Source organism: Thalia democratica, chromosome 4 (assembly GCF_965202585.1).
Source record: "Thalia democratica chromosome 4, ktThaDemo2.hap1.1, whole genome shotgun sequence".
NCBI lineage: Eukaryota > Metazoa > Chordata > Thaliacea > Salpida > Salpidae > Thalia > Thalia democratica.
In genome coordinates this window covers 1,346,403-1,369,468 of record NC_139168.1, presented here as the reverse complement: position 1 = coordinate 1,369,468, position 23,066 = coordinate 1,346,403, and the positions used below count along the sequence as shown (strand labels likewise).

At 25.0% G+C, this 23,066-nt stretch overlaps 1 protein-coding gene across 2 annotated transcripts; it reads right to left on the bottom strand.

Moving 5' to 3' along the window:
• Positions 1-1,934: 1,934 nt before the first annotated feature.
• Positions 1,935-14,381, bottom strand: LOC145834655 (uncharacterized). 2 transcript variants are annotated; one of them, XM_082942139.1, is made up of 15 exons: positions 14,278-14,381; positions 13,921-13,995; positions 13,450-13,563; positions 12,312-12,419; positions 11,350-11,475; positions 10,867-10,950; positions 10,485-10,562; positions 9,342-9,472; positions 9,033-9,093; positions 8,517-8,706; positions 7,420-7,599; positions 6,028-6,198; positions 5,498-5,607; positions 2,368-2,481; positions 1,935-2,130 (listed from the first exon to the last, which is right to left on the bottom strand). In XM_082942139.1, the coding sequence occupies exons 1-14, from the start codon at positions 14,357-14,359 to the stop codon at positions 2,393-2,395; spliced, it is 1,599 nt and encodes a 532-aa protein (XP_082798265.1). In that variant the 5' UTR covers positions 14,360-14,381; the 3' UTR covers positions 1,935-2,130; positions 2,368-2,392. The 2 variants fall into 2 exon arrangements, with proteins under 2 accessions (XP_082798265.1, XP_082798266.1); XM_082942140.1 differs by lacking the exon at positions 11,350-11,475.
• Between the last annotated feature and the right edge of the window lie 8,685 nt (positions 14,382-23,066).

Sequence of the window (23,066 nt, the reverse complement as noted above, 5' to 3'; positions counted from 1 at the left end):
ACCATGTACTTAAAATAAGCTAAATATCTTTTCTAAACTCAGATCTTAAGGAGACAATTTAGTCCTCCAACTAACTAAGAATTATAAGAGTTAAATAAACCTATCATCTCTAAGACAGTGTTTAGTAAAAACTTAGCAAAAAATTTCCTCAAAGGATGAAAAATAGCCCGACAGGTATATAAAGTTTTGCTGGTGTAAAACAAGGGGATATTAAAACAGCTTTCTAGAAGGAACGGGACATACAAAAGTTCTTGACGGGTCATAGTAGTTTTCAAAAATTTCATAAATGGTCTTGGTATACTTTAAGAAAATAAAACTTAGTAGTAATTAAAAATTTTAGTCAAATTGAATACTTCAAGTTTTACAACTATTATGAACCAAAAAGATTACAAGTTGTTCAATATATCACTGAAACAATAATAAAAAAGAGAATCTTAATTAAAAAACCTAGAAGTGCATTAGTAAGTTTTAATTGTTAAAAAAATTAATAAAACAAATTAGTTTGATTTAAAATGACAGAAAAGTTTGATGTTAAGCTTTGTTAAGATTTTATTTCTCTGGTTTCAAAAATTGAGCAAGTAGTTTTATAATTCTAAAAAATTTACCTTTACTTTTCAAATTATAGGTAGTGTTTTTAGGAAGGTAGCTTTTTTTACTTTTTGAATCTTCTTAAATTAAGATATAGCATCATTAGTACTGTTTTAAAACAAGCATGAACTGTATTTGTTTAATAGATACAAATAGTGTATAAGACTAGTTCTTTTCTTAAATATTTAATAATAATATTTTAAACTAGCTTATTTTTTCATATTGTTTGTTAAAACTATTCGAAATTTATATATAATTAACTATAAACTATTAAAGCTGCAACAACTATAGAGTTGTACTTTTTTGTTTTACAGAATCTTAGCGTATTATTAAGTATAATTGTATTTCTTAAGCAACTAAAAACTTTTTTAACACTGAAAACTTATAAAGAAAAAAATATTTTTATATAAGAAATATATAGAGCTAAATAAAAGTTTTATATTTCAAATTTAATTTATTTTTCATACATTATTGTACAAATTAAAATAAAATCAAGCCAAACACCAGATTATTACAACAGTAAATTCTGTTTTGTTTTTCAGACTTTCCATCAGTCTAACAACTGGATATTGGGCCGCGACGAATCTTGAAAGATAACAGAAACATGTGCGACGTACTTTTTAGCGTAAGAACAACAAATTTGTTTTGTTTCAAATGTTCTAGAATGTGCTCTTAATTTGATTTTGAGAAACAAAAGTATTGCTTGTTTAATTAAACTTATATTCAAAAATGGTCTATTAAATTTTTTAGTACATTCTTTCAAAATTACCCGACCTACTATAAAATTTTCAACAATCTGATTTGTGAAATACAACTTTATGATAAAGCTGACAACAATAAAATTTAGCATATTTATAATATGTAGAAAATATACTATGTGTATAAAAAACATGCCCCAATTTTAAGGGCTTTTTAATTATAGTTAATATTATTAACAAAATAGACAAAAGTAATTTGGCGTATTTTATTAAAATTACGAAAATAAAATACGACATTTGTTAGACACACTAAATATGCTATATTACAAGCAGCTGTTGTTGCCTAATTGAAATATTACAAAGAAATGTTATCTATTAAATTTTAACCTCTTAGAAGAATAGATATAGTGAATGTAACTCAAAACCTAGAAAACAAATTTGTAAATAATTTGGAACAACTCTTAATCAATGTATTTAAAATATCTAAATGTGGTTTAAAAAGAGCAAAGTTTAAATTGGTACTCTAATCATATATGCATTTTGCAAAAACCAAAGAAAAATAAGCATGTTAATAAAAAATAAAGAAAAATTTTACTCCAAAATCTTTTAAATTAGTGAAAATGACATAAAACCGTCTGAATTGGTCAATTTAGTATACATCTATAAATAACTATAAAAAAGAATTTTTGTTTTACTATCAAGAAAATTGTTATCATAATATTTAATACGATCATATACATTTTTATTTTTTAAAAGTTTAAATTTTTGCAGCAAATTAAAAATATATGATTGCCTAAATATTGTTTTCTTCAGAAAATGAGATGCTCTATCTTTAAATACAAATCTGAAAAAAAATTAAGTAATTTTGCTTTAAGTCTTTAAATGTTAAGAGCAAAAATATTTACTTTTTAATAAAAATAGTAACCCATAAATCTTAAACTTTTCTTAAATATTATCAGGAACAACTGAAAATTAACTTTTAGTGTTAACATGTTATTTTATAATTTTTTTTTGTAAAACCAATTGCAAGCACACCTTAGTTGAAATATAATGATTCTTAGTAAATTAAATTTAAACTAACTTTGTAGAGAAATTTTTGCAGATTTTTAATTGAGATCAGTTTCTTGTTTTTCATTCAAACTGTTCACATCGAATATTTCTGCTTTTATTTTCTGATCTCCGAGAAACACTTTTACTGATGAAAATATTTATATTAAATTAATTTAACTACCACCAATGAAAAATTTCTATCACATGAATTTTGAGTTATTATCACTACTGAACTATTTATATTGAATTAATTTTAATAAAAATTTATACAGAATTATTTGTTTTAAACCAATTTTAGTTATTATTTCTACTGAAATATTTGTTTTAATAAATATCAATAATTGAAAACCAAAATGTTATTAATACTACAAGATAATTGTCCAAATGGTGTGGACCTAGGCGTTAAAACATTGACCACTTAAACAGAAGACACATAACGATAAAAATCAAAAATAAAAATAACACAAAAAGTTTGTTTTGTTCAACACAAATATAAAAGCATATTTTAATTAGTGATGTACCGGACCCGGACTTTTTTTCAAATTAGAATCCGGCCAGACCCGGATCCGGACTTTTTTTTCAAATTAAGATCCGGCCGGAACCGGATTCTTAATACTCTAAGTTATTTGTAATGTAAGTAGTATAAAAACTACTATGTACGATAATGCAATTTTATATAACTAACTACTAACTAAGTATAATTGTGCGAAGTTTATCTTTTATGTGTTATATCTAACTATATACTTTTGAATTTTAAAAAATTATTGTTTAAAAAAAATTTAGACTAAAAAATATTAATGTGCTCGAAAAATAATTAAATTATAAGAAAGTTTATGATATGTTATTAAGGTCTAGTTAAGATTAACAGTTAAAAATAGTAGCTGGTTTGTTTGCTAATTTTATGAACAATATTTACATTTAAATTTTACTAAAATTGAAAGAACAAAAGAAAAACTTGGAATTGAAAGAACAGTAAAAAAAACTTCAAGTTGAAAGAACAAAAAAAAACACTAAAATATCTTTTTTGCTAAACTAATAAACTTTCCATGATTTTTGGCAACCAGAATATCACCTAATTTTAGCTAATATCAGGGTTGCCACTCTTTGATTCAAAAAACCTAGCCTGAGTGACTATAATAAACTTTCCTGGGTCAGAATGAGGTTTTGAAAAACCAAAAAAATAATTACTTTAAGCTAATAATCAGTAGAACAGCTAGCCACAAGGTTGAAAATTTAAAGTAATATTTACAATTAAGGCTATAGGGGGGTTAAACACTTTTTTACAAGTTGATCTTGTTTAATAGAATACTATCTTAGCCACCAGATGCTTTTTATAGCTTTACAAAATTCAAAGTAGTTTTTGAGATATAAGCGGTGAAAGCCGAAGAGTTCCATAGGGACTTAATGGAAGGCGCAAGCTTAAAACACGGAAATATTTATTTAACTAAAAATCTATTTCCTCCTAGGTTTTTTAAGCTAGGTACCTCAAATTAAAAAAAAATATTCCTTACATAGTTTAAAAGCTTTAGAGTGTTGGAATTTCAAGTAATTGAAATTTACAAATTTAAGGTCTAAAATTCAATAAAAACACTTTTTTTGAAAAAAGGGGATTTTTCTTAACATAAAAAAATTTCCTACTCTTAAATGATTTAAAATTTAGTAAAGAGTAAACTGTGAAAATTTGAATAAGATTGCTTAAAAACTGTAGGAGGAGATAGATTTTTAATAAAATTGTTTTTTTTTTGCGTTTTTAGTTTGCACCTTCTATAAGGAAGCTATTAAGCTGGCCGGCTTTGACCCCTTGTATCTCGGAAACTACTTTGAATTTTGTTAAGCTTTAAAAAGTATCTGGTAGCTAAGATTAAAATCTATCAAATAAGATTAAGTTGTAAAAATCAAGGTGGACCCCCTATAGCCTTAACAATCTAAAATCAATTACAATCAAGTTCTTGAACAAAATTAATTAGAAAATCACAAAACATTAAAAACTGGATCAGCTCAAACTCATTCAAAATCTAAAATAAAACTAGCCTGAGTTTTTCAAAAAATCTTAAAACTAGCCTGAGTTTTTATAAAAAAATAAATTAGCCTGAGGCAGCCTTAGATTTTCAAAAATTCCCAAAAATTTTCAAACTAGCAGAGTTGCCACTGTTTAAGTCAAAAAAAATATCTAGAGTGAGTATAAACTAGCCTGAGTCTAAAATTACTTTAATCTAATAATCAGTAGAACAGCTAGCCATAAGGTTGACAATTTGGTAGTAAAGTTTTTAATTTTACAACATAGGTAAAGAGTTGCATTTCTGAAATGTTTGTTTCATAGTTAATGTAAACAAATGTAAATTAGTCACGTAAAATGAGCCAATCACGGTAGGTGTTTAATTTTCGAACGTATTTTCTGACGAAAATGACTCTTTTTAATTTTCACAGTGTTTGTTTTTGAAAAAATACTTTTCTGTATGCTCTTTTTTACTAACTAGAACCGAATCGGCCGGATCTCTGTTAGAATCCGGCCGGACGCGGATACGGACTTTATTTTCAAATTAGAATCCGGCCGGAACCGGATCCAGATTATTTTTTCATATCAAGATTCGGCAGGATCCGGATATCAGACAAAAATGGGAATATCCGGCCGGATCCGGACCCGGATAGTGAGTCCGGTACAACTAATTTTAATGTAATATATATGTATCTATATATTTAGTATACAATTAAATATGTTACCATTTAGGTTTATTAAAGATAAAACAAACATTTTTTTACAAAAAACATAACATATATATTCTAATCGATTATATTACATTACATATTATACTAATTCGACTTTTATTTGTAGTAACAATATTACACCACTTGATTGTTATTAAAAACAGATTTTTATTGAACAATTTAACTTGAATTAATACAAACAAAAACCATCAGTTGATTATCTGGTTCAACTTTCACAACTGAATTATATTATAAATAAATACATATTAAGTTAGAATAAACACAAAAATTAACAGACATAAAACAAGATTTAATTTACCAAATAATACTATACAAATTCAATCACTACTAGAATAAAATACGTTCTACCAACTTCATAAGTCATTTGGTCTTTCAGAAACATCATCAACTTAAATATAATGCAAATAAAATATATATACAAATAATTAACTTACCACTTTCGTTTATTGGTTTTTCAGTAGTAATTTCAGAATCGTCAATGTTTTTATCTGTTTCTTTAGTTTCATCAACTGATTCATCGACATTTTCAATGATCATATTTGAACTGTGTTTATTTACACTTAGTCATGTCAAGTTATTTGTAAATATTTGTACATTACTAAGTATACATTTGTGTATAAAAATAAACTAAAAATTGTTCCAAGTTTTGTGTACTTTAATACTTATTATACATGAGTCGTTTTTTTGATAATACTCATATCTATATACGGAAGCATTTGTTTTAAAATCTTTAGCAGCTTTAGAGATTAAGCAATAACTTAAAGCCATGAAAAACTTAGAATGTAACATTTTTTATCAACTTTAAGTTATTTAAGGACCAAATAAATCTTTTAATCAATTCGATTTAAGAATATAAAAATTTCTGTCGTGAAGTATTTCTAACGTAACATTTTTTATCAATATATAAACAAAATAAGTAAATGTAAGCTTTTAATCAGCATTCCAACAAATAAATAAAACAAACTCTTGTGGATTTCCCTGTTTTTCCTGAAGTTCGTGAACTCTATCCTTCAGTCTCTGGTTCACCACCTTCTCAACTTGGAGCTTGATCTTCAACGCGTCTACATCCCTCCGAGCTTCCTCGTACTTCAACCGGAGTTCGCTCTGCTTGTCACTATTGGCGGCTTCCGTGGCTCTGAAATTAGCATGTTATTTTTTAATGTGCTGTTTAATGTTAATATAAAACTGTTAGTTCGTCATAAAACTTGTGATGTCGATTTTTTGAAACCTATTGATATTTTAAGTTGTTTTATTACACACAATTCAAGTCACACACAATCTTAGTTCAACCAATGAAAAAGTAAGTTTTCAATTTCAAAACCATCACGGAACAAAAAAGTTTTGCTCACTGTTATTTTTTTACGATTGCAATATCCTGAAAATTTTGTATTTTAGATGTGAGTTTTGCAGCAAAATCCAGTGGCAAGTATTATGACGTCATAGGGTTGATTGCCTCAAATGTAACATAATTTTTTACTGTCGATACAATTTATGCTTACAAGGATTTAACAAAGAAACAAGGATTTAACAGTGAAATGCTAAGTTGCTATAACTTCATCACTGGTAAGATCGTAAATCACAAATCTCAAAAATAAAAATAAACATTTCTTCTCGTTTGTTGAAGTAGTTCAAGACTATGCGCCGAAAAATTAAAACATTCAAAACAAAATACTGATTTCCATTTTTTTTCCAAAAAATTTTCAGTTTAATGAACCCAACCAGTGCAGACAAGTATTTCTTAAATGAAAGGGACTAATCAAGTAAATAAGGTTAATTTTGATCTGCTGTAGAAATGTAAAAACATTAAATCTTTTATTTTGCTGTGTGCGAGCATTACGTGTACCAGAATTTTAAACTTTATAACTAAAACACCTACTGTAGCCAGAATACATATTTTATCTGTAATCAGAAACACCTCTGAAGCAAAATTTTTGTACTGAATATTTGTAGTGTACAATGTTCAATTCTTACGTCATATTGTTTTTGTTTTTTTGTAAACTTTTGCATCTTTGTTTACCAAAGTGCTTTTTATTTTAAATTTGAACTGACTGAAGATTAGAGACAATCTTTTTTGTCTTTATGAAAAATTTGTTCCAGCATTTTTAAAGTTGTCATTTCAATAAACTATATATATATATATATATATATATAAGATGTAACGTTAAAAGGCGTTAAATCCTGGAGATCCTGATAAGCTAAGCTTATCGGAATAAATACCACAGATGTTCTTGTGCTGAAACTTTATTTCAACTAACGGCGTTTCACTGCTCTCAAATAAATTTAAGAACAGATCTACGGAGTCTCAAAAAGCTCTAAGAATATTAGAATATTCTATTCTAATAATAAATAAACAAACCTCTTATGTTGCCAATTATTCGTGATAGTCGCGTTGAGCTCGTGAACTTTCTCCCTCAGCTGCAAGTTCTCGCTCCTGAGCATCTTGTAGCAAACTATTTCTCCTCTCAACTTCGCCATCTGCTCCTGCATCCTCCTCGTCTCCGTCAGATTCTGCTCTCTGATGTTCTTCACCTCTTCCCTGTAAAGTTTATAAATTGTCACAATATTCCTGTTTATAAAAATTCATGTTTTTCACTTCTTCCCTGTCAAAATTAAATAATAATAAATAAAATTAAAGTTAAACTCGTAATACCAACTTGATAAAATCTAGGATTAGTCATATCTGTAGCTTTGTAACACATAAGACTTAAGTGGAATAAAAAATGCATTTAGTGCGATTTATAAAATAGTTAAAATAATTTAACTTAATAAGACTGATTGTTGTTTTTCACTTCTTCCTGATGTTTTTCACCTCTTCCCTGTCAAAATTGTTAAAAAATTCCTTTTTATAAAATAAAAATTAAACTCGTATTACTGACTAATAAAACTTCCCTGTCAAGTAAATTGTTAGTTAAACTCGTAAAACTTGATAAAACCTGAGATTGGTCATACTAGTAATATAAAACATAAAACATGAATAGAATAAATTAAATGCGTCTCACTAAAATAAAATTAAAATGGGATGAAGGTAGTCTTCCTCTTTTGGTTTTAAAGACCAGACAGGATTGAATTTTAGATAAACAAAAAATAAAAAAATGATTCTACTTGAATAAGATTGAAAATGTTTGTTTTTTAATAAACGAAAGATCTCTTCAAAGCGTTTGTATAAGACTGAGACTTATTTTTTGGATGGTTCTAACTAAAATAGTTTAAATTAACATAATATACTGACTGGTTTTGCAGTATTTTAAAATATATCATATAGTATTTTAGTTAAATAAAAAACAATCATTTCACTACAGCACTTAGAAAAAAAAAGTAAAATTGTGTTTTTTATTTTATTAAATTTACTTATTAAAACCTAAAAATTAATCGTAATAGTAGCTTTATAACACACAAGACTTAAATAAATAAGTATAATTCACTTATCAAAAAACAACATAGTACTAGCAGTACCTGTATTCGGCTGGCGTCGTGGGCAGTGGAGCGTAACGGACGGTTTCGCGCGCTTTTTCCTGCAACGCCATAATCTGGATTTTTTGCTTCTCGCACCATTCCTCGAGGCGGGTGTTCTCCTCGGCGAGTTTGTTGATCGTCTGACTCAAACTCTGGATCACCGAAGACTGCCTGGCATCTTTGGCTTCTCCTGCAAATTGTTTTTTATACTTAACGCTCAGTTTTGATTGAATTCATTGAAAGTTTCGATTTCGTTTATTTTAATAATAATTTATAAACAAAATTAACACTTACCATTTGTTTTAAAATTGATTATAAGCTTTATATCTTTTGTTTTAATATTAATTACTAATATACTTAACACTAACCATTAAAAAAAAATTATTGAAAGTTTGATTTTGTTTATTTTGATAATAATTTCTAAACAAACTTAACACTTACCATTTGTTTTAAAATTCATTAAAAGTTGAGTTTTGTTTATTTTAATAATAATTTCTTAACAAAATTAACGCTAACCAACTGCTGAAGATTTCATTAAAAGTTGAGTTATGGATTCCTGTTCTTTTCTTTTACTAGCCTGATCGAATTTTTTTATATTAAATTATTATATCAATATATTATTATACATAACATTACTAAGTCCAAACAGCGCGTTTATATATTTTAACACAATGCTATTAAATGTTAATTAATAAAAATAGAAAACTCAACAGTGTTCTTGATTTGTTAAGCAGAAAAATTTAAATATAAACAAAGTAAATAAAAAATTCAAAGAGTGTTCTTTATATTTTAAACATATACATATGTATATAACAAACTACAAACCTCAAATGTATTTTTGATGTGCTTGGCACACTGACTGTGTTTTCTTAAAGTGTCAATGCTCGACACAAGCCTCTTTAAACAGTATTTGCACATCGCATGGGTCATACTGGATGGGTCTGGTATTATCCAATCTGTATACGTATATATATATATATATATATCGTAGTAAAAACAGAATAATATACATATTATGTGTTACATTTATTTATTACGTCACGTATCATCCAGTCAGATAAGCAAAGGGTTGCCAAATGTTTTTGACAAATTTTCTCAAGGTTTTCAAAATTTCCTTCAGGTTTTTAAAAGTACACAATTTCCGTCTAATTTTAGTTATTGTTAAGTTTAAGGTAAGAAACTGTGTTAAATAGTATAAAAACATTGAAAAAAGCTACTTTAACTGTGTTTTTAAATTTTTGATATTGACATTTTTTTTATCTATATCATAATTTTTTTGTGTCAAACATAAATTTTACTACTGAACATGTTAAAATTGTTAAAAATTCCAGGATTTTTAGTAACTTTGATTCAAAATTCGAAGCTTTAAATGTTTTTTTTTTTTCAAAATTCCGAAATTCCAGGTTTTCCCAGGTTGTTTAGCCTAAATTGTCAAATTTTAAGTTTTTTCCAGGTTTTTTGGCAACTATGTAAGCTGTGACTAATGTTTATAAAATCAATATTTTTGATCAATTCTACATTAAGATTTTAAACTATCACTTTTTAATACTGATGGTATATATCCCTGAATGTCTTTTGAAATTAATGTTTGATTAAACAAAAAAAGGCAGGGTAAAAATTATGGCTTTCTTTTGGTTCTTTAAGTTAACAAACATACTCTTAAAAGAAATAAATGTTTGCTTATAAAATATGACCAGACTTTTAAAAACGATAAAATTTATGAATATCAATAAATAAAATACAATACGTACCAGAAGATATTATGTCTAAAAATAAAACATATCAGTTTGTATAAAACAATTAATCTTTAAACTGTGGCTTCGATTCATAAATAGTTTGGTATAAAAATAATCTGGTTTTTATAATAAAATAAACAAAAGTCAACTTATATTTAGTTATTTTAAATCAACTTATATTTAGTTTGGTACGAAAGATAGTCATACTAATATAATATAAAAAACAAATAACCTTTAAATTGTGGCATAAGTTCATATTTGGTTTGGTATCTGTTTTTAGCTTCCAAGTAAGTCTGAGGGGTCCAACCACCTTAAAATTGAATACAAAATAATTAAATTACAAAAACTAATTTAATTCAAAATAATAATAAAATTTACTTTTAGCTCATAAAATATAAAGAAAGAGGCTTATTCAAGCCTAAACATAGTTTGGAAATATACTTAATCAAATAGTTAAAAGTTTATAAAATAAATAAAGAGTTAAAAAGTTTTTAATTTTTAACCACAGCTTACTTTTGAAAAAAAATATTTATACAACTGCTGAAAGAGACGAAAAATTTCAATTTAAAAATCTAATTACTCTATAAATAGTTGAAAATATTTTTGTTGCTTACTAATTTTTAGCGATTTTTTTCTCCTTTGACGTTGAGCATTGAATCTTCTTTGTGAAAACGTTTCATCTGATGCAACAATTCCGTCTGTTTTTTATACATAAATTTTTGTAATTTATTTCTAATTTATAATCTAAAGATCATTTCACTAAAATAGAATGCTTTAAACAGGGTTGCCACTGGTTTTTGAGAATTTTTTTCCAGATTTTCTGAATTTTCTTTTAGGTTTTTGAAAGTACGTTGAAGGTTAAAAACTGTGTTAAGTTGTACAACAACATTTAAAACATACTGTAAAGCTACTTTAAATGTGTTTTTTTATTAAAAAATTTGACTTCCAGGTTTTTTTTTAAGCTAAATTTTCAAATTCCAAGTTTTTCCATGGTTCTAGGTTTTGAGACAACCCAGTTTAAAATAAATTTAAAACAGCTAGTTTTTATTTTTATTCTGCTAAAATAACAACTTTTAATTTTATCTCTCAAAACTAACTAGATTTAGTAACGTTAGATGTAGTGGTACTTTTCTTATTTGTTTTATCAATTATATTTGGTGCAGTTTTATCAATTATATTTTGTGCAGAAAACATTTCTTTAAAAACGTTGTGTGTGTGTTGGTCTGAAAATAAAAATAATATAATACAAACTAGTGGTCATTACTTTGGACAAAAACTTTCTACAACAAAAAAGTTTATGTTTCATTGACGTTTTAATCTTTTCTTATTTTATTAAAAGCTAACTAAAATATAAATTTTGAGTTACTAATTGTTATCTTTACACTCAAATATAAAAATTATTTTTTTTAATTATATTTTAAAAAATTTGTAGTCCAGTGTGCGCAGATTTTGTTTTCAAGTAATTTAGTGTGCACATCAGTACAAAAAGTTTATATCACTGACATAAACAATCAAACTAAAAAATATTTAAAAAATAAAAAATAAAAAAGAAATAAACTGTTTACTTAATGAGTCAACAATGTTAATAAATTCTACAAATTTTCATTAAAAAAATGTATAATACAGGGTTGCCACTGGTTTTTGAGATTTTCTTCCAGGTTTTTAGAAGTACACGTTTATGGGTCTACTTTCAATTTAAAGTTAATTTTAAGGTTAAAAATTGTGCTGAGTAGTATAACAACAGTGAAAAGTTACTGTAAAAATACTTTATATGTGTTTTTTAATATAATTTTTTTTACTGATGACAAAAAATTCTTATCTACATGGTCGATTTTTAGTGTCAAATCAAAAATTTACTACTAAACACGTAAAAGTTATTCAAAATTCTAGGCTTTTTAGCCTAAATGACCAAATTACAAGTTTTTCTAAATTTTTAGCTTGTGTGGCAACCCTAATAATTTTAAGTATTATCTTTTTATGTGAAATATTATTATTGATAGGTTTATATGGTTTTTGTTTATTCAAAACTAAATTTTATTTTGATTTTTGAATAACTAACTAGAATTAGTAATCTTGGGGGCATGTTTTTGTTTTGTTGGTGTTTTTTTCGTTTCATCAAAACTGTTTTGCATCGTAAACACTTTTTCTGCTTGAAATCTGAGGTTATCTATAAAGTAAGAATAGATAGAATAAATAATCAAACAAAACAAAATATACTTACTCAGGGTTGCCAAATGTTTTTAGTAACTTTTCTCCAGGTTTTTTAAATTTCTTCCAGGTTTTCAAAATTACACGTTTTATGGTCTAATTTTAGTTTAGTATCAAGTTTAAGTTAGAAAACTGGGTTAAATACATAGTATAACAGGATTGAAAAGATATCTAAAGGTTTCTTTAAATGTGTTTAAAAAAATTTATTAATGACAAAAAAACTATTTATACAATAGATTTTTGTGTCAAATGAAATTTCAAAACTTTTCATGTAAAAAATGATATAAACTCAAGGTTTTATGTTCAAAATTCTAGTTTTTTTTGTCTAAATTGCCAAATTCAAGTTTTTCCTGGATTCCAGGTTTTATAGCAACCTTGGTTACTGTGCTTTCTACGTAAAAAATGCAAACAAGTTTTCTGGTTGATATAAGGTAGGTAAAAATGTTGCAAATATAAAAAAAAGTAAAATTGCCAAAAATAGTACCAAAATTAAATTAAATAGTATATTTAAATTAAACTTAAAGTTGTGTTTGTTTTTTTGTTTTATATTTAATTTAATAGAAACTTTGTATTTATCTTTTTTTTTATTTCAACTATAACTTCGAAAAATTAATCACCTTCTGAGAAAAAAAAATCGAAAACAACTTAATAACAGATTTAAGAAATTTTAAAATTTAACCATGTTTTGACATTTTGATTAAAGTTTGTCATTTATTATGTAAAAAAAATAACTAGTTAATTTAAATAAGGAAAAATTTTAATGAGGTAAGTTTAAGAGTTTTAAAAAATAATCTACTAACCTAAAATATGATTTTACTAAAACTTTTTAGATTTAATACTCATTGAACTTTCAATATTTTATTTTAGACATAATTAGTTTAGTAAAATAACTGCACAAAAACTCTTAATTAACAAAATAAGACTTTTTTTTAATGACCTACTTAATTAGGTTTTATACTATAATGACATTTAACTTTCAAACTACTGACCAATTTTAAGAGCTTTGGATGGTGGCGGCTGACATTCATCACCAGAAACAACATTTATTTCAGACATAGTTGAATCACCATTTATTTTTGTTGGTCCTTTTGGTGATAATCCGTCTGTTTAGAAAATGATTAATTAAATAATCAAACTTAAATTGTAGAAAAAAATATTTACGGACCTTTAAATTTAAGCAATTTTAACAAATTATATGTATACTTTTAATTTTTCAAAATACATCTTCTTAAGTGATTGCAATAAATCTTATTTAAAATAAATGTAATAACTTTGGTATTATGAAAAAAAACAACCTACTTTGTAATTAATTTTCGAAAAACATTCATAAATAAAAAACTTTACACATTTTGATATTTTGGCTAACTTAAAATACTCTACATAATTCAAAACATAATATTTTTCTCACAATTCTATAAATTTGTTTAAGGAAACACATTATTATTTATTTAATCACAAACTTGTTTCAGATGGTCCATCTTTCTCTACATAAGTACTTGAATCCCCATTTGTTTCTGTTGTTATTTGTGGCTGATCTGTTTTACAAAAAAATATTAGACTATTTATTAGTTTTTAATTACAGCTTAATAGTCAAGCTTTATGTGTTGGTACAAAACACTTATTAGTTTTTTTTTAAAGGTTTCAAACGTACAGAGAATCTGTTTTCATATTAGACAACTATTTTTATTAAAATTATTATTCAATAAAAACAAGTTGTAATAATTTTTTTTTTTTTTCAAATAATTAAGATAATACTTTTAGACAAATTTGTTACATAAAAACAACCTTGTAAAAGCTTATAATAAATATAAACAAACCAGTTTCACCTTCATCACCAGAAGAGTCTAAAATAAACTCCTCATAATCTTCCTTTTCTTCCAATATAAATTCTTTACTCATTTTGTATTATTACTAAGTGCTGCTAATAATTACTATTCAGTCTCAAAAATCTAAATTAAAAAGTTTCTCCTTCATTAAATTAAAATTCAATATCATATTATTGATTCTCAGTTAAAGAAAACGTCTGCGTGTACAAAGCATAAGCCTGGAGTGAGACCAGCTCAAGTTTATTTAAATTTATGTTAACTGAAGTTTCACTTTTGAGAACTTTAGTTATGATAAATATTTTAATCAAATAGAAAAGTACCCAAAGTTGAGCATTTTGGAAAATTCTGGTTTTTCTTGGGATCACATACTGAGAATTAATTAATAAAATAAAAAGCTTATAAAAGTGGTCCAATTTTTCAATTTCCCTCTTTTTGTCCTTTTACTAGTAATAACTTAAAAGAATTGTTCTAAAAGAGGCTATAAACCCTTTTAGGAAACCCTAGTATACTGTTAAACTGTTGATGCTAAACTTTTCTATGCTCAAAACAATCACTTTTAATGTACTTCAGCGGAAAACAATATTACCATAATACAAAAAATTCAAAAAAAAAAGTTAAATTTTTAGGATTCAAGATTAAAATTAATTAGAATTTTGCCTGCCTTAATAAAAAATGCTTATAAATTTGTATTTAAACTTTGAAGGAAGCATAGGTTTCAATTGTGCTATAAGTTATAGAATTTTCTTTTTATTTTAAAAAGTTAAAAAAATAATAATTTTAAAGTTTAATTGTGTATTGATATTAGATAAAAAAAATTACAGCTAATTACAGATAATAGAAAATTAATGAGAGTTGATTTGAAAACTATTGAAAATAATTATTTGCTTTAAGCTCTATATTCGTGCCTCTAAAATGACTAAGTAGGGTTCCCAAATGTTTTTAGCAAACTTTCTCCAGGATTTCAAAATTTCTTCAAGATTTTTAAAATCACATATTTTAGGGTTTATTTTTAGTTTAAAAATTAAGTTTAAGGTAAAACACTGATAAATAGTATAACAATGTTGAAAAGATATCTTAAAACTTCTTTTATTATGTTTTTTAATGAAAAAATTTTTTGATGATGAAAAAAATAATTTACATATATCATGGTTTCCTAAAGTGGACCACAAGCAGCAAAGGGGCCAAAGGGAAGCCTGAGGTCATAATTTGAAACTTACGCTAGATGTTCTAGAGTTGATGATGAATAGCAAAAAAAATTGATATAAGAAATAGGTCTTAGGTTTTTTTATTAGTAGTTTTGAAACTTACATTAGATATTATAGAGTTGATGATGAAGAGCAAAATACAATGTCCTAGGTGTTTTTAATGCAGTTTGAGTAATATTCTTAAGAGGGCATAATTTTTTTTTCTTCTAAGAGGGGGCATTTGAAAAAAAGTTTGGGAAACACTGATCTATATGGTAGATTTTTTTGTGTCAAATCAAAGTTTTACTACTTAGCATTTAAATTCTGTTTAAAATTCTAGGTTTCTTAATGATTTTTGTTCAAAATTCCAAATTTTTTAGTGATTTTGCTCAAAATTCCAGGATCTTTTTTCAAAATTTCCTAAACTCCAGGTTTTTAGCAACCCTAGACTGCCACTCTTATAGGAAAAAGAGCCAGCCATAGTGACCGAAAAACTAGCCTGAGTTGTACTAAGCTTATGAGTTAAGAAGAAAATTAGAAATTAATTATTAGTATAAGCCATAAGTGAATTACTATTAGTAAACTTTACATATACATATATACCACAGATTTATTTTTGTCAAAATTTTATTCCGACTAATGGCGTTTCACTGCTCTCAAATAAATTTAAGAACAGATCTACGGAGTCTCAAAAAAATTCTTAAAAAGTCTATCGTTAGAGCTTTTTTGAGACTCAGTAAGTAAATTATTTTTTTCAACACAGAGCTAACCTTAAGGGCTTTTTTAGTAAAAAAAATTATTTAAATATGTAGTCACTCACTGAGGTTTTACAAATTTTTGCCAGCTTATTGTTGATTGGTAAATTAATTTTTGCACAAGCCCTTTAACATAATTTTTGATAGTTCTAAGATTACGCCATAATTTGTTCTTCCTTAAATTTCAAGCTTACATTTGAGTGTTTTATTTTGTGCCTTATTTTGAACTTTGAAGATGATGAGTGCATAGGCACAAAACTAAATTCTTCAAGTTTTTTCATCTTGAATTAAACTGTTACAAATATATATATAAATAAAACTTAGTCCTTTGAGTTTTACATCTTAAAATAAACCTTTTTATTAATAAAGCTCTTAAGGTGGGCATCCCATTCAGAAAACCAAATTCGGATATCCTTTACGTAAACAACAAATCAAACCACCCTAATCAAATATTAAAGCAATTACCTATAACTATTAACAAAAGACTAAACAATTTATCAAATTACAAAGAATCATTTAACCTTATAAAACATAGTTATCAACCAGCACTAAAATCCGCCAACTACAAATTCAACCTAACATACCAAAAAGCAAATGAAAAAACAACAAAAAATCAAAGAAAAAGAAAGTTTATTTATTTCAACCCACCTTTTTCCCTAACTGTAGCAACTAAAATAGGGAAAGAATTCTTAAACCTGGTAAATAAACACTTTGACACAAACCACCCATATCACAAAATCTTTAACAGGAACACACTCAAAATTTCTTATAGCTGTATTGAAAATTTTAAAACAAAAATTCTTAAACACAATCACAAAATATTAAATAACCTAAACTTCAAACAACAAGAAAAAACCTGCAACTGCAGGAAAGAAAAATGCTCGTTAAACAATAATTGCCTATCAAAAAATATAATCTACCAAGCAACTATAAAAACAAAAGATATAACAAAATTTTACGTAGGTTCCACTAGTACAACATTTAAAAACAGATATAGCAGCAACCATAAAGCAAGCTTTACTGACAAATTAAAAAGGCACAATACTGAATTATCAAACTATATTTGGGAGTTAAAAGACGCAAAAAAGACTATAATTGAAAATGGGAAATACTCTGCAGAACCAAAACAAAACCAAAAAACAATAAAACATGCCATTTATGTAGCTTGGAAAAGTACAAGATTGAAAAAATTAAAAAAGATTTATCATTAAATAAAAGAAAGGCAGCAATTCTGCCTCCATAATCAAAACATGTATTTTAAAAGAACAAAAACCACTAAATAATAACTAAAAAATAACAACAAAATAAATCTAAAAACAAGAAAAAACAAAGCAAAAATAAGTTAACTTGTACATAAGTTGTTTTAAAATAGGCTAACTAAAATTATTCAATTTTAGTTGAAACGTCACAATGTGTTTCTTTGTGTGATTCTTTAAAATTTTTACTTTGTTCTTTATTTCGTTCTGAGGAGATGCACAAAGCATTGAAACTAAGTAAACGAATTGAAAATTAGTTGTTTTTTTATATTATTTATTTATATATATATATATATATTAGTACCAAAGTAATAACACGAATACTTATTGAACAACAAAAAACGCTCAAAAAGTTTGGTGCACAAAAATTATTTTGGTTATGGAGTGGAACACATTAGTAGTACACATTCAAAAAGAAAGAAAATTAGTCTAAAGAACTGGTTTAAGATTTATTAAAAATATCCCAATTTAAATGATTTTTTCAAAATTTCCTGGGTTATGTATGTATGGCAACCCTTTTATAAACACTTGTAAAAATTCTTCAAAATTTAGTTTCAAAATTGCAAAACTAAGCTGTTTAAGCTTTCAGAACACATTGCATGGTGGTCATTGGTTTTATAAAGAAGTCTTCAAGGTTTTTTTTTTAAGTTTAGGTTTTATTTAACTTTTTCTGTATAAACAAATTATTTAAAATAATCTTATAAAATCAATGTGATGATATTGAAATTCTACTTTCAAAGTTTTTATGATAAAATTAAATTTGAATGATTTCAGGGTTGCCACTCCTTTATGCAAAAAAATAGCTTGAGTGACCAAAAATTTGTCTGAGATTTAAGGAAAAATAACTTAACTAACCTAAGTTGAAAAAAACTCAAACAAATCTGAGTTTTCAAAAATTTCAAACTAGCTGAGTTGCCTGATTGTGTGGAAATTCTATTAATAAAAACAGTATCAAATTATTTTATAATTATTCTATCATCCTGGAAAATTTTTATTATTTTTTGTTTATGTGGTAACCACTGGGTTGGTGTTCATCTCAAAGAGTTTTTAAAGCTGTCATAAGAAAATCTGAGTTATCAGGTATTAACACTGGTACTTATAACTTTTTTTTTAATTTTGTGATTCTACTTAAAGGATGTTTTACAATAAATTTAACTTTTAATTATCAAGTATTTTATGTACATAATACAGGGTTGCCAAATGTTTTTGGCAAATTTTCAACAGGTTTTCAAAATTTCCTCCAGATTTTTTAAAGTACACACTTTTGGGTCTGTTTTTAGTTTAAATTTAAGTTTAAGGTAAGAAACTGTATTAAGTAGTATAAAAACATTGAAAAGATATTGTAAAGCTAATTTAAATGTGTTTCTTAATAAAAAAAATTGATGACAAAATCTTTTTATATGTCATAGTTTTTTGTGACAAATCTTAATTTAACTACTGAACAAGTTAAAATTGCTAAAAATTCCAGGTTTTTTAGTAATGTTTGTTCCAAATTCAAGTTTATCACAGGTTTATTTACAAAATATCTCAAATTCCAGGTTTATGTAGGTTTGTTAGCAACCCTGATGACAATTATTTAAAAAATTAAGTTAATTTTATATTTATTCATGCTTAAATATTTATAGATTCAGGTTTTCATTACTACATTTACAAAGATAAAATTTTTCCAGGTGAAATGGTTATGGCATACATCAAGACCCCTATACAACCAGGCAACAATTACATTTTAATTAAATGACTTAATTTAAATAATTATACATAACATTAGTATTAATTATATTTTACAGTGGTATCACATGTTTTCTAAGATTTTATTGAACTTTTCATAACTTTCCCATCACTGGACATAAATTTACAAATTCATTAAAAATGTAAAACACATCATACTAAGATGCAATGATAATTATTGCCACCATGTTTGCCAAAAAAGACGAAAAGCCATAATGTTCCGAAAGCAAGCATAAGGGCAAAAAAGCCAAAATTCATGGCAATTATGCTCACTACCAGGGATGTAAAAGTATTTTTTTAAATATATTTCTAATTAGTTAGCTTAAAAAAATGAAATAAATTAAAATAATTCTGTAGTTGTAGTTAGTCCAGCTAGAAGTTCTTAAAGTGGAATTAAGTAATTCATTTAAAGAAAATGTTAGCTGATAAAACTTTGTTTAGTAGTTTTATAATATACCGACCAAGTGATTTTTTTTTTCTGAAAAGTTAAAACCACAGTTTCAAACAACACTTTACAAACTAAAACAAATCACATGAAGTACTGTATATTTAAACAAACAACTAAATAAAAAATGAATTACATAATTTATAATTTATATAATTTTTTTCAAGTTAGTTAGCGAGTTCAACTTTTTAAACAAGAATCATTTAAAAAGTCATTGTAAAGCTAAAACAAAATTTCAGCTTCTTAACAAATAGAATGAAATAAATGAAACGGTTTTTCTTAGCATTAAAGTTTTTAGTTTTTCTATAAAGTAACATAACTATTTTTTATTAATAGTATTGAAAGTTGACCTTTTGTCATAAAACAAAGTCAAATATACTGAAGTCAGAATATGTTTAACTAATTTTAAGTATATTGGTCACTTATTAGGCATCTTTGTTTTTACTTAGATCTTAAAAAATAATATTTAAAGTTCGAATTTAATGCTAAAAACGATAAAGGTTTGATAATTTCTATTTAAACTTCTTTATTAAAATGATACTTCTAGAAAAATGTCCAACATAGTTTTTGCATAGTTTGAAAATGTCCAACATAGTTTAAAAATATGGTATAGCCATTGAGTTTCATAATTCCTGGATATTTATAATAAATAATTGATGTCATATAAAATAGTTGACTTTCAACAACAGTTAATGATTAATGGTTTTCTTTGATTTAAAAAAAAACTTCATTTAGCAGAGTAACTTTCTTTTATAACTATTTTTTTGTAGATCGTAGACATTTGACACTGAAAGTTTAAACATAGCTTGATATTTATTTCTACTAAAGTTACTAACATTTAGAATGTTGAAATTTGTTTCTTATAGCTCCTTTTAAAATAAAAAATATTGGAAGAAACTAGAACTAAATATTTGTTTTTTTTTTTAGTTATGGTCTAGTGTTAAAAACTACAAAATTGCCTCTTTGTTTAAATACGATAGTAAACAATTTTCAAGCAACTGTTTTATGGATAAATTGTATATAGAAATAAGTAGACAAAAAAGTTTAAAGCTTACATTAAATCTTAGTGCTCCATGTTTTTGTTTATGGTAAAGTATTAAAAAAAAGTCCAGCAAAAATGATTTAGTCTTATTTAAATTATTTGCTTAGTTTATATAAGCCCAATTTTATAAATCCTAAATAAAGTAAGTCAGGTCAATAATTAAAAAGTTTTTACATGTAGGTTTATATAAAAAAAATACATCATTTTTTTAATGTTATATGGTTAATTTAAATTAGCCAGGCTAGACTTTGTTTAATCATTTTTTGATAGACTCAGCTTAGTTGATATTAATTTTTTGTATAACTTTTTCCAAATAAGATTTAAATTGTATAGAAATCTTTAAAAATATAAAGTATAATAATTTAAAAATGTAGAACTTAATATTTGTTTATAGCTTTATAATGATGAAAATAAGCTAATAAAATAAGTTTTACAAAGTTTTTTCACAACAGAAAAATTATAGTCAATATTAACTTTTTTAGAACTGTTAAACAATCTCAAAACTTTTACTACTATATATAAATAATATTATATTCTTTACAAAACATTTTCTGAAAGTTTCTATAGTTTATAAAAAATGTCTTTTACAGTTTATAAAATTTTTATGATTACTTATAGATATTTTTCTTTCCATTTTTAACCACCAAAAAACAACATAAGTTAGTTTTTTGGTGGTTAAAGGAAACCGTGAGCTTAGTATTTGCAACCAATTCTTTTTTTTTAATTAATAGTTTAAAAAAAATGGTAAAGTTTTAGTTCAGTAAACTATTATCAGATTTATTGGGAAACTTATTTATTTTGTTAAAAATTACTTTTGGTAAAATTTGTAGTTCAATAAATTACTTTTAATTTTTTTACTATACTTATTTATTTTTTTAATTTTTTTTTATTTACATAAATAAAATGAAGCGCTTTAGGAATGAAACAATTAAATTGAATAGTCACTAATGATAATTTTTTGGAAAGCTTTTATAATTTTAAGATTCAAGTTTAACATTTTTTAAAATAAGATAGTTTTTACTTTTTTACAAACTCTTAAAAGAAAGTCTAACTGAAAATATTAAAATGTGTGTATATATAGTAAATAAAATGCTTTTGAAATATATATTTAATTTTTAGTTTTTTTTTTTGAGTAATATATATTTTTTTTTCTGTTTAGAAGTTTAAAACGTTTTCATTTTACATGACTTTTAAAATTTTATTAGCATTTGTTTAATAAATAATTTATGTTGAATGCTATAAAAATATGATCAATTTTTTTTTACTTTTATCAGGCGCGGTTTTAAACTGATTTTCTGAAAAAATCTCAGTTTATTTATTAAATTTGTTCTTAACTAGAACATTTGTACATGTTAACATACTTTCTTAATGTTTTTGACTAAAGGATTAAAAAGTGAATGTTGAATTTACAAATTGTTAACATAAGAAATCATAAGTTTCTTTTAAGAGCTGAATCATCAGTTTTAAAATATAATCCAACTATATAGGAAGTTGATTATATTAAAGTAGATTTATTATTTTTTATTATGAGATTTTGAAGGAAAAAAGTTTTTTTTTAGTGAAATTTTTATAATTTACAAAAAAAGAATATTTGATTTTAGCTACTCAATCACGCTCATTGTACAGTGACATTTCAACATTTAAAAATGAAATTTAACAAAAATATTTTTTATTTTTTTATTTTAAATATACTATAATTGTAATAATTTAGTTTACTGCTTAATGTATGACTTTTACTGTGATATTTCAGCTTAGAAAATAAATTACTCTAAACTAAAAAACATCATTTAAATGTAAAGAAAGTTATATACCTGATTTTAAAATAAAAATCCAAAGGACGCTTTAGTAAAAATTAAAATTTACATTAGTTTATATTTTTTATTAACACTTATTAAAGTTTAATTTTTAAAACACTCTTTTTTTTTTACAAATAAAATCTGTGTAGCCCTTTTTAAAGTGTCTAGGTAAGCCCTTCATTTTTAAACTAACATTAAAATAGCTGAGTGGGTTGAAATTTTATGAATTACTTAAGCAATAAACCTGCACGATTTAATTACAAAAAAAAGGACTTAATACGTAGCAAAAAAAGTTTTTCTTTATAATTGCATTTTTATATTGTTAATCAGTTTTAACAGAAATATTTAGGCCCTATATCATAAATAGAAATAAAAAAAAAGTTCCTGTTAAAACAGTTAGACCAAATAAAACCATTTTTGGCCACGTAATCTTAAAATAGTTTTACTTTTCATTGTTCATTTTGAAAAATTTATTGAAAGATAAAGTTTGAAACTTAAAATTAAACTTAACTAAAATATTCCACCATAGATTAATTTAAAACATAAATAATAAATTAAAAAAAATTCTAAGAAT